We start from the raw sequence: 12,340 nt of genomic DNA on the forward strand, positions 1-12,340 counted from the left end.
GCGGGGGGGGGGGGGGGGGACAGGCGGCACGCTATTTTAAAATTGGATAAATGGGAGGCATGCCTTTTTCACATTGCGTAATTTTGTTATGTGCAGAAAAAAAAAACCCACAATATTTACAGATTATTATATTTTTTTATTGCACAAAAATATTCAAGTTCATGAACTTAACACTTTCAAAATTTTTAGCTCCGCTGTCGAGTGGAACTTATCATATGAGTGGTTGTCCATCGTCGTCAGTGTCAACTTTTTACCTTTTTTACTTCTTCTTGAAAACTACAAGCCTGAATGCTTTGATACTTGGTGTATATGAACCTTGAGTACACCTCTCTTAGATTGGTTTATTTCCTGATGATATCTTCTATTCTCTAATTTCGGTGAATATTTTTTTTTTCATTTTTGGTAAAAAGTGATATTTTTAACTTCTTGTTAAAAACCGCAAGTCCAATTGCTTTGATGTTACATATATAGGTACTACATGTGGACCTCTCTCAGATTTGTTCAGGTAGACCATACTCAGACTTGTTTGTATATTTAGAATAGTAAAAAAAGGTCCACTTCCAGTCCAGTTATACTATACTATGAATATTTACTATAGATATGATTTTTGATACGTGTTTGTTCTTGGATATTTCAGTTTCCTTGTCCTGCACTTCGTTTTGTAATTCGGACTTCCCAGATTGAGTAAAAACGGATAGTTCGTGATTTTGACACAGAAAATGCCTGGGCTAAATCATTTCCTGAGGGATGGTCGCTTAGGTATGTGCACTCTAACTTGCAGCATATAGACCTAAATGCGCTGAGCAATAAAAAAAAAAATACTTAGCGCTAATGTATGTTTGAGGTCTTCCATTTCTGATAACATAAACACGGTTTTCACCATTCACTTATTATGACACCCGTAAAAAGCGAGTTATTCTAGTTTTCCTCGAGAGTAAATAATGGTTAATTCGTGTTTTGTACTACGATTTGAAACGGTTTCGTTTGCTTCACATGTTCAATGGATTTAAATAGCGTTTCAGGGTTCATCACTGCCGTTCCAGGAATCTTACCAATATTAATTTAGTCGCTCGTAGTAAAATAGTAATGAGCATGAAAATGTTTTTCACTTTTGTCTTAATTTTTAATTATTCCTGCTATTTTCAACACCAGAGTGAATAAAACTGACCGCAAAATATGCCCAAGTGTTATTGATGGAATAGTTCTTGGGGGGGGGGGGCACTGTTTTTTGTTTTTTTTTGTTTGAGTGGGGACAATGTCTTTTCATACACATGCGAAATCAGATTCCCCAGCACCCCTAGGCCAAAGGAAATGACCAGTCCCTAAGGTGAAATTAGTGAATTAAAGAGTGCAGTAATAACACCGTATTTTTACTAAGTGTACGCACGCTCAAAAATTATGAAAAGACATTTTGTGAGAGAAAATAGATAATAATAATAGAAAATTATTTTTTTCACCAAGATTTGCTATATCTTTATTTACTTATTGACTCTTACACAATTCCCACAGGGAAAAGAAATGGTCGCAAGGTACAGGCAAAAACTATAAAAACAAAATAACAAAATACAATCACTAAAATACTAAATAACAAAATACTAAATAACAAAATACAATCACTAAAATACTAAATAATATGAGATTACTAAATTGACAGCAGGCATTAGGATGTCAAGTAAGACCCTGCTTCCTGACTTCAAAGCTTTTACTTTTGAACTGTGCTACTGGTATAATTTTTTCCCTGTAGGTTTATTTTCCAATGCTGGGATCATATCCTTAGCTTATCAGTTTGGTACGCAACTCATTATATTTGTTGCATTGCATGTCACACACCCTGTTGTTTAAGGGGATTTTTTATGACGATCCATTTCATTTTGAGACTACTTCACTAAGACGAAGTTTGGTAAGCTTACTACGCAGTTCAAAGTTTGTTAGCTTGACTAAATATGGCTAAAGGTTTAAATCTGATTTGTTTTTCTCATTTGCTTCGGTGCTCCTTTCCATCTTATCAATCACCCCCCCCCAGTATATTATGGGCAACCCTTAAAATCGACAGGATTTCAAGAAAAGTTACAGCAATCTATGCATCATTACTATAATCAAAAGTGAAACAATCAAAATCCTTAAAGCAGCCATTCCACTGTCAGTGTAAGAAAACGTTTCGTCTCAATGCTGTCTCGTCCATCGATGTTAGGTCCAAGCATAAAAATTGCAAAGATCATTAAACAAGCTTTATTCTGGACTAAAAAACAGTACTAGCAAGATTTCGAAAATTTTACAATATTGCCGATTCAAAAATAAAACTGAAAATGCGCTAAAATATAAAAAATTACATGAACTTAAAGAGCGGTGGTCGTCGCGCAGCGCGTCTTCGAGTTTCATGTAAATAAACAATGTATATTCCATGCATTGTGTACTTCACTATGAGTCCCATATGGAATAGGACACGGCGCATCGACCACAGCACTTTAACAAGAAAATCTCTGATTTTCAAAATGCCAACTTTCCTGTTCTCACAAACACGATTCCTGTAAGTATAAAAGATCTGCGCATGCTTTATGTCATTTGACATTTACTGCGACGCCGTAAAACAAGACTTGGACTGTGTACTGTACACAGCAACGCTTAAGTGACGCGTCGGCAATAATCCTGAGGTGAACGGGTGATTACACTTGACTAAAACAAAATGAGTTTAGAAGGATTATTTTGGCTGTAACTCTTTTTACCTCCATGGTTCAAGTGACAATCGACCACATTTTGCCTTGTGTCAGTTTATCAACGGCAATTATCGCATTACAAGTTTACGTACTGGGGCGTAAAAGTACATTTGTATTGAATAAAACTGGAGAATTACACATTAAAATATTATATCCAGACAATTTAAAATATACGTTTGTCTCGAAAAGTTGAATATATCGTGTCCAAATTGCAGAAATGAAATATTACGACTTAACATCTACAAGCAAAAAGGCACACTTGTCTCCAATAATTCAGAAAAAAACGACAACATATGTTGTAGGTCTCCAATAAAAATGTGATAGGAAATGCCAAAACGTTAATTGAGCAATTTTAATGATTGTAGGCACAGTTCTACGATATTATACGATGGTCGGTATGTTAAAGGGTGGTGGTCGTCCTGCCGCGTCCTGTTCGATATGGGACTCATAGCGACGTATACAACGCGTGTAAAATACATTGTTTATTTACATGAAATTCAAACATGCGCTGCGCGACGACCACCGCGCTTTAAGTTCATGCATGAAATTTGTGCATATTACATGGAGCGCAAGATATTTACATACCCTAACTCCCGCACACGGTAGGTAATTACCGAGGGACTTTGTAACATCCCCAGGCAATTTGCTAGACGACCCAGTGACCATTGTAGACGTAATAAAGATACATAACCTGCTCATGTGATAATCATACTGCCTACCGCGTGCGGAAGTTGGGTGTATGTAAATATCTTGCGCCCTCTGTAATTACTCAATTTGCATAAATTATCAATTTTTTCTTTTCTAAAGTCCAATCACTCTCCCTCCCTTTTTCACTTATCTTCGCCTCATACCCCCAATATGGATGGAATTTTTAGTTAATTATTTTCCACTTTTCCAATTATTTATTTACGTAAAATCTGTCACCAGAATCTAGGCTGGCCTGTATCACTGTTATATTAATGTTGGCAATATATCTACAGTGAAAGGCATAAAACTGGGGATCTTATAAGCGTTTTATAATCTTTTATGACATCATCTTGAGTTCTAATTAATATTAATGATTAAGTTCAACACCATCCAATCAGGAAGCCCTTTATTTTGAATAAATGGGCAGTCACTTTCAAGCCAATCATTATTAAAAATTTGAATAAAAGTTGATCGGTATTTCTTCATTATTATAAATATGTTTATGAACTAAGGTACAGCTTTATGTCGTTCACTGTATGTACACAAAAACAATTAGGCATGTCATTATATATAGATTTTCAGAATCCTCGGGGGCGGACATCCGGGCATTTTCACCGCCTGGCAACCTGTGGCGGTGAAATAAAACAAAAGCCCAAAACTCGCAGAAAACGGTACTTTGGGATGATTGTTGAGACTCCTCTGAACAGTGTAACAAGATTAGCCCTACGTGAATTTGGCTGTTCCGGATTACTTCAAAGTTGAGTTTGTGTTGTTTTCTCGAATTTTCACCGGCTCCACCGGCGTTCCACAGCAGCGCGCACAGAGCCCATAGAAATGCATGTACAGTGGTGCGCGTCGTCGCAACGTGGAACGTCTGTGACGTAGCTCCGCCCCCGAGGATATGCCAAATGCATCATCCACCTGCACGGCGCTGTTCCATTCGGACATTCCTCCCTCCTTTTGCCGGAACATTCACCTTGAAAATTCAAGATGTGCCATATATGGAAGAACCATGTTCAGTTAAGAAAAATATCTCGTCTTACATTACATTCTACATTCTTTTTTCAATATATTGAAATAACAAGTGACATGACAGTGGAAATAGCTCAATTGTTCTACAAGAACATACAAAAGACAAAACGTGGTTAAAACCGAAATGAGTCTCAGATTTGTTACTGACAAACGAATACTTCATTTTGCAAGTTGGCAACTTCTCCAATCTTGAACACCCCCCCGAAAACTCCACTGGGTAACTCCCCCCCCTGGAAAATCCACTTTTCCCCTAAAAATCCACTGGGTCCACTTCCCACCTAAAAAAATCCACCGGGTCCACTTTCCCCCTGAAAAAACTACCGGGTCCACCCCCCCAAATCCACTGAGTCCACTCATCCCCTAAAAAATCCACCGTGTCCACTTCTCCCCTGAAAAATCCACTGGGTCCACCTCCCCCCTGAAAAATCCACCGGGTCCACTTTCCCCCTGAAAAATCCACTGGGTTCACTTTACCCCCTAAAAATCCACTTTTCCCCCTAAAAATCCACTGGGTCCACCTCCCCCTGAAAAATCCACATGGTAAAATTCCCCCCCCCCCCCCTGAAAAATCCACTGGGTCCACTTCCCCCCTGAAAAATCCACTCCTCCCCTGAAAAATCCACTGGGCCCACTTTCCCCCCTAAAAAAATCCACCAGGTCCTCCCCCCTAAAAAAATCCACTGGGGCCCACTTTCCCTCAAAAAAATCCACTAGCTCCACTTTCCCCATGAAAACTCCACTGGGCCCACTTTCCCCCAAAAAAATCCACAAGGTCCACTTTCCCCATGAAAAATCCACTGGGTCCACTTCTCCCCTAAAAATCCACTTGGCCCACCCCCCTAAAAAATCCACTTGGCCCACCTCCCCAAAAAATCCACTGGGTCCACTTTTCTCCATGAAAAATTCCAAGACATGGATCAGATTTAAAAAAAAACAATTTGTTTAAAACCAAAAACAGTATTTTTTCCCTGAACTCACTGATGGGAGGGTAGATTATTGACTCTTGGACAATGACCTTGACCTACCAACAGGTCCATGCGTGGATCAAACGCAGTAATAAATCAAAACAGACTGATATATTTACATCAACTATATTTGTTTATTTATTTATCACACCCTGACACTCATAATAAACAATACAAACAAATAACTCCTATACCCTGAGGTAAAACATTCATATATTAAACCACAAATAACAACAGGTTTAGATTGAAGGGAAAGGGGGTCTGGCTGCTGTTGATACCCCCTAGGCTATTCAATAATTTTTTTGTCAGCTGATCAGACGATTATTTATTGGAACATGCCCTGAAAGGAAGAACATTCAGAAGAACTGATACTGCCACACTGTTGCAAAATATTTTAGATGGCAAATTATTACTAAGTAACTTTGAAGGCAGGCAAACAACAATCTCTGAGATGAAAGGAAAATGCAATTTAAATTTTTTTTCATATCACTTCATTTTCACTTGTATATGTAGTGGATATGAAATTGCACTTTTTAGTCTTTTTAATGAAAATTAATTCCAGCTAAAATAAAGTATTTTACAGCAGTTCATAGTGCGCTTTATTTTCACACTGCCAAATATAGGTAAAAAGTTTGAATATCTGCTGAAAAATCAAGTTGAATTTCTAACCATTGAAAAACACGGCACTGAGATATTCTTAATTCATCAAAATTAACCATCATTAAGTGTGAAAACACCTAAAAATAATTTTAATGTATTTTTTTTTTACATTACTACAATGTTATAATTTTCTGCTTAAAGGGCAGTGGTTGTTGCACTGAGCATATGTCATTTTGTTGATAAACAATAATTTTCCCACAATTCCAATGTGCTCTTCAATTCCAATAAAATGACAAGCCAGAATTTTGGTCTGGACACGACTTGCACTAACTACGGCCAGCAACTCCAATACATTCCAATCACCTAATACTGTAAAATACTTTATTTTTGCTCAGAATTAATTTTTGCTATTTTTGCTGAAGGAATGATTGAGTTAAAATAAAATCCTGCGAATATACCTTTTTTCCTATATTTTACACTCAACTTGTCAAAAATCAGTGACAATAAATTACATACAAAACATAAAAATAAATTATTTTACAGTAAGCAACAATCAAAGTCTACCATCTCATGAGACCCCATGTGGCGTGGGCGTGGCGTGGCGCAACAACCACTGTTTTTAACCTCAAATATAGTCTCAAGAACATTCCAGATGACAATATAGTTGTATAATTTAATCAGAAAACTGAATGGAAAACTAGAGTTAAATTTTCATGCAAGTCAGCGAAAGAACCAATCAACAAACCTATTAAAAGTAACACCCCTATAAAAAATGGAATATTCTGTTCCTGCTAAATCAAACTCACTTAGGGGGTCCAAAATCAGTCCCATAGTAATCAGTAACTTCAAACTCAGCTGCTGTTAAGAGACAGTGTCTGGGTGGAGATGTGAAAAAACTGGCACAATGATAAAGAAGAAACAAAGCGATGGTTTATGCATACAAGTAATTAAACCTTGTATATAATTTGCTACTTTAATAACTGAAATGGTATTCTCATGGTGCGTGGATTTCTAAAAGTTTTCTAAAAAGATTTTGGATTTAAATGCACCATGGGAACACCATTACTTATAGATCATAAAGTTGTGATAAATTTATGGCAGTTCAGTTGAACAAGATTTCATGGGATCATCGTGTAATAAAGCCATTTACATCCTAATTGTGACTTTTCAGTGATTTGTTGTGAATACCAAGGAAGTATATAGGGAAATTATTTCAACTCTAAAGTTTCAGAGAGTGTGTTTTTGTGAGATTTCAACATATTACAGTTAAATATTCAGAGTACACAAGATTTCATGAGACCATGTGATACGAGATTTCAGTGAGATCTTACATCGTGTGATACGAGATTTCAGTGAGATCTTACATCGTGTGATACAAGATTTCAGTGAGATCTTACATCGTGTGATATGAGATTTCAGTGAGATCTTACATCGTGTGATACAAGATTTCAGTGAGATCTTACATCGTGTGATACAAGATTTCAGTGAGATCTTACATCGTGTGATACAAGATTTCAGTGAGATCTTACATCGTGTGATATGAGATTTCAGTGAGATCTTACATCGTGTGATATGAGATTTCAGTGAGATCTTACATCGTGTGATATGAGATTTCAGTGAGATCTTACATCGTGTGATATGAGATTTCAGTGAGATCTTACATCGTGTGATATGAGATTTCAGTGAGATCTTACATCGTGTGATATGAGATTTCAGTGAGATCTTACATCGTGTGATACAATATTTTAGTGAGATCTTTCATCACTTGATAAGTTTTCAATAAAATAATCATATGATACATTTCAATAAGATTGTCATTACATAGGAATTGCCAGCCCTTATCCTTATCTACCCTTTGTTTATAAGTGTTCAGGATGATCATGCAGACACTGTATCATCTTCTCAGCAGGAAATCCTTCATAGCAGATATTATAGATAGCAGTAAACAGTGGATACCTGGCAATATAAATAGAGTAGGTCACAATAAATAAAGAGTAGTCGTGTGATCATGAAAGATCATGTGACCAGAGGTCTGTACAAGTCATGTAATTAAAGAATGGCCAAGGTTTATTATGATTGGATCGACCAATCAGAACTGTCTATCCACCATGATGGATTATATTAATTTTATGACATTACCCAGGGCAAACTATGAATAGAATTTTAGGATTGACCAATCAGAACTGTCTATCCACCATGATGGATTATATTAATTTTAGAACATTACCCAGGGCAAACTATGAATAGAATTTTAGAATTGACCAATCAGAACTGTCTATCCACCATGATGGATTATATTAATTTTATGACATTACCCAGGGCAAACTATGAATAGAATTTTAGGATTGACCAATCAGAACTGTTTATCCACCATGATGGATTATATTAATTTTATGACATTACCCAGGGCAAACTATGAATAGAATTTTAAGATTGACCAATCAGAACTGTCTATCCACCATGATGGATTATATTAATTTTAGAACATTACCCAGGGCAAACTATGAATAGAATTTTAGGATTGACCAATCAGAACTGTCTATCCACCATGATGAAATATATAATTTTATGACATTACCCAGGGCAAACTATGAATAGAATTTTAAGATTGACCAATCAGAACTGTCTATCCACCATGATGGAATATATAATTTTATGACATTACCCAGGGCAAACTATGAATAGAATTTTAAGATTGACCAATCAGAACTGTCTATCCACCATGATGGAATATATAATTTTATGACATTACCCAGGGCAAACTATGAATAGAATTTTAAGATTGACCAATCAGAACTGTCTATCCACCATGATGGATTATATTAATTTTATGACATTACCCAGGGCAAACTATGAATAGAATTTTAGGATTGACCAATCAGAACTGTTTATCCACCATGATGGATTATATTAATTTTAGAACATTACCCAGGGCAAACTATGAATAGAATTTTAAGATTGACCAATCAGAACTGTTTATCCACCATGATGGATTATATTAATCTTATGACATTACCCAGGGCAAACTATGAATAGAATTTTAAGATTGACCAATCAGAACTGTCTATCCACCATGATGGAATATATAATTTTATGACATTACCCAGGGCAAACTATGAATAGAATTTTAAGATTGACCAATCAGAACTGTCTATCCACCATGATGGAATATATAATTTTATGACATTACCCAGGGCAAACTATGAATAGAATTTTAGGATTGACCAATCAGAACTGTTTATCCACCATGATGGATTATATTAATTTTAGAACATTACCCAGGGCAAACTATGAATAGAATTTTAAGATTGACCAATCAGAACTGTTTATCCACCATGATGGATTATATTAATTTTAGAACATTACCCAGGGCAAACTATGAATAGAATTTTAAGATTGACCAATCAGAACTGTCTATCCACCATGATGGATTATATTAATTTTAGGACATTACCCAGGGCAAACTATGAATAGAATTTTAAGATTGACCAATCAGAACTGTCTATCCACCATGATGGATTATATTAATTTTAGGACATTACCCAGGGCAAACTATGAATAGAATTTTAAGATTGACCAATCAGAACTGTCTATCCACCATGATGGATTATATTAATTTTATGACATTACCCAGGGCAAACTATGAATAGAATTTTAAGATTGACCAATCAGAACTGTCTATCCACCATGATGGATTATATTAATTTTAGAACATTACCCAGGGCAAACTATGAATAGAATTTTAAGATTGACCAATCAGAACTGTCTATCCACCATGATGGATTATATTAATTTTAAAGAACATTACCCAGGGCAAACTATGAATAGAATTTTAAGATTGACCAATCAGAACTGTCTATCCACCATGATGGATTATATTAATTTTAGGACATTACCCAGGGCAAACTATGAATAGAATTTTAAGATTGACCAATCAGAACTGTCTATCCACCATGATGGATTATATTAATTTTAGGACATTACCCAGGGCAAACTATGAATAGAATTTTAAGATTGACCAATCAGAACTGTCTATCCACCATGATGGATTATATTAATTTTATGACATTACCCAGGGCAAACTATGAATAGAATTTTAAGATTGACCAATCAGAACTGTCTATCCACCATGATGGATTATATTAATTTTAGGACATTACCCAGGGCAAACTATGAATAGAATTTTAAGATTGACCAATCAGAACTGTCTATCCACCATGATGGATTATATTAATTTTATGACATTACCCAGGGCAAACTATGAATAGAATTTTAAGATTGACCAATCAGAACTGTCTATCCACCATGATGGATTATATTAATTTTAGAACATTACCCAGGGCAAACTATGAATAGAATTTTAAGATTGACCAATCAGAACTGTCTATCCACCATGATGGATTATATTAATTTTAAAGAACATTACCCAGGGCAAACTATGAATAGAATTTTAAGATTGACCAATCAGAACTGTCTATCCACCATGATGGATTATATTAATTTTAGGACATTACCCAGGGCAAACTATGAATAGAATTTTAAGATTGACCAATCAGAACTGTTTATCCACCATGATGGATTATATTAATTTTATGACATTACCCAGGGCAAACTATGAATAGAATTTTAAGATTGACCAATCAGAACTGTCTATCCACCATGATGGATTATATTAATTTTAGGACATTACCCAGGGCAAACTATGAATAGAATTTTAAGATTGACCAATCAGAACTGTCTATCCACCATGATGGATTATATTAATTTTAGGACATTACCCAGGGCAAACTATGAATAGAATTTTAAGATTGACCAATCAGAACTGTCTATCCACCATGATGGATTATATTAATTTTAGGACATTACCCAGGGCAAACTATGAATAGAATTTTAAGATTGACCAATCAGAACTGTCTATCCACCATGATGGATTATATTAATTTTAGGACATTACCCAGGGCAAACTATGAATAGAATTTTAAGATTGACCAATCAGAACTGTCTATCCACCATGATGGATTATATTAATTTTATGACATTACCCAGGGCAAACTATGAATAGAATTTTAAGATTGACCAATCAGAACTGTCTATCCACCATGATGGATTATATTAATTTTAGAACATTACCCAGGGCAAACTATGAATAGAATTTTAAGATTGACCAATCAGAACTGTCTATCCACCATGATGGATTATATTAATTTTAAAGAACATTACCCAGGGCAAACTATGAATAGAATTTTAAGATTGACCAATCAGAACTGTCTATCCACCATGATGGATTATATTAATTTTAGGACATTACCCAGGGCAAACTATGAATAGAATTTTAAGATTGACCAATCAGAACTGTCTATCCACCATGATGGATTATATTAATCTTATGACATTACCCAGGGCAAACTATGAATAGAATTTTAAGATTGACCAATCAGAACTGTCTATCCACCATGATGGATTATATTAATTTTAGAACATTACCCAGGGCAAACTATGAATAGAATTTTAAGATTGACCAATCAGAACTGTCTATCCACCATGATGGATTATATTAATTTTAAAGAACATTACCCAGGGCAAACTATGAATAGAATTTTAAGATTGACCAATCAGAACTGTCTATCCACCATGATGGATTATATTAATTTTAAAGAACATTACCCAGGGCAAACTATGAATAGAATTTTAAGATTGACCAATCAGAACTGTCTATCCACCATGATGGATTATATTAATTTTATGACATTACCCAGGGCAAACTATGAATAGAATTTTAGGATTGACCAATCAGAACTGTCTATCCACCATGATGGATTATATTAATTTTAAAGAACATTACCCAGGGCAAACTATGAATAGAATTTTAAGATTGACCAATCAGAACTGTCTATCCACCATGATGGATTATATTAATCTTATGACATTACCCAGGGCAAACTATGAATAGAATTTTAGGATTGACCAATCAGAACTGTCTATCCACCATGATGGATTATATTAATTTTAGGACATTACCCAGGGCAAACTATGAATAGAATTTTAAGATTGACCAATCAGAACTGTCTATCCATCATGATGGATTATATTAATTTTATGACATTACCCAGGGCAAACTATGAATAGAATTTTAAGATTGACCAATCAGAACTGTCTATCCACCATGATGGATTATATTAATCTTATGACATTACCCAGGGCAAACTATGAATAGAATTTTAGGATTGACCAATCAGAACTGTCTATCCACCATGATGGATTATATTAATTTTAGGACATTACCCAGGGCAAACTATGAATAGAATTTTAAGATTGACCAATCAGAACTGTCTATCCACCATG

General features: G+C 35.2%; 1 protein-coding gene across 3 annotated transcripts in view; it reads right to left on the reverse strand.

Moving 5' to 3' along the window:
- Window positions 1-5,512: 5,512 nt before the first annotated feature.
- The window catches only part of LOC102807099 (glycerol-3-phosphate dehydrogenase [NAD(+)], cytoplasmic-like), a 91,004-nt gene continuing 84,176 nt past the window's right edge, over window positions 5,513-12,340 (reverse strand). For all 3 annotated transcript variants that reach the window (XM_085494589.1, XM_085494587.1, XM_085494588.1), the window contains one exon: window positions 5,513-7,954. Coding sequence is in view for 1 of the 3 variants with exons in the window: in XM_085494587.1 (XP_085350713.1) it covers window positions 7,858-7,954 (97 nt within the window). In the remaining 2 variants the exon portion in view is untranslated. The remainder of the gene's footprint in view (window positions 7,955-12,340) is intronic.

The sequence above is a fragment of the Saccoglossus kowalevskii genome, chromosome 20 (assembly GCF_978046115.1).
Source record: "Saccoglossus kowalevskii chromosome 20, keSacKowa6.1, whole genome shotgun sequence".
Lineage (NCBI taxonomy): Eukaryota > Metazoa > Hemichordata > Enteropneusta > Harrimaniidae > Saccoglossus > Saccoglossus kowalevskii.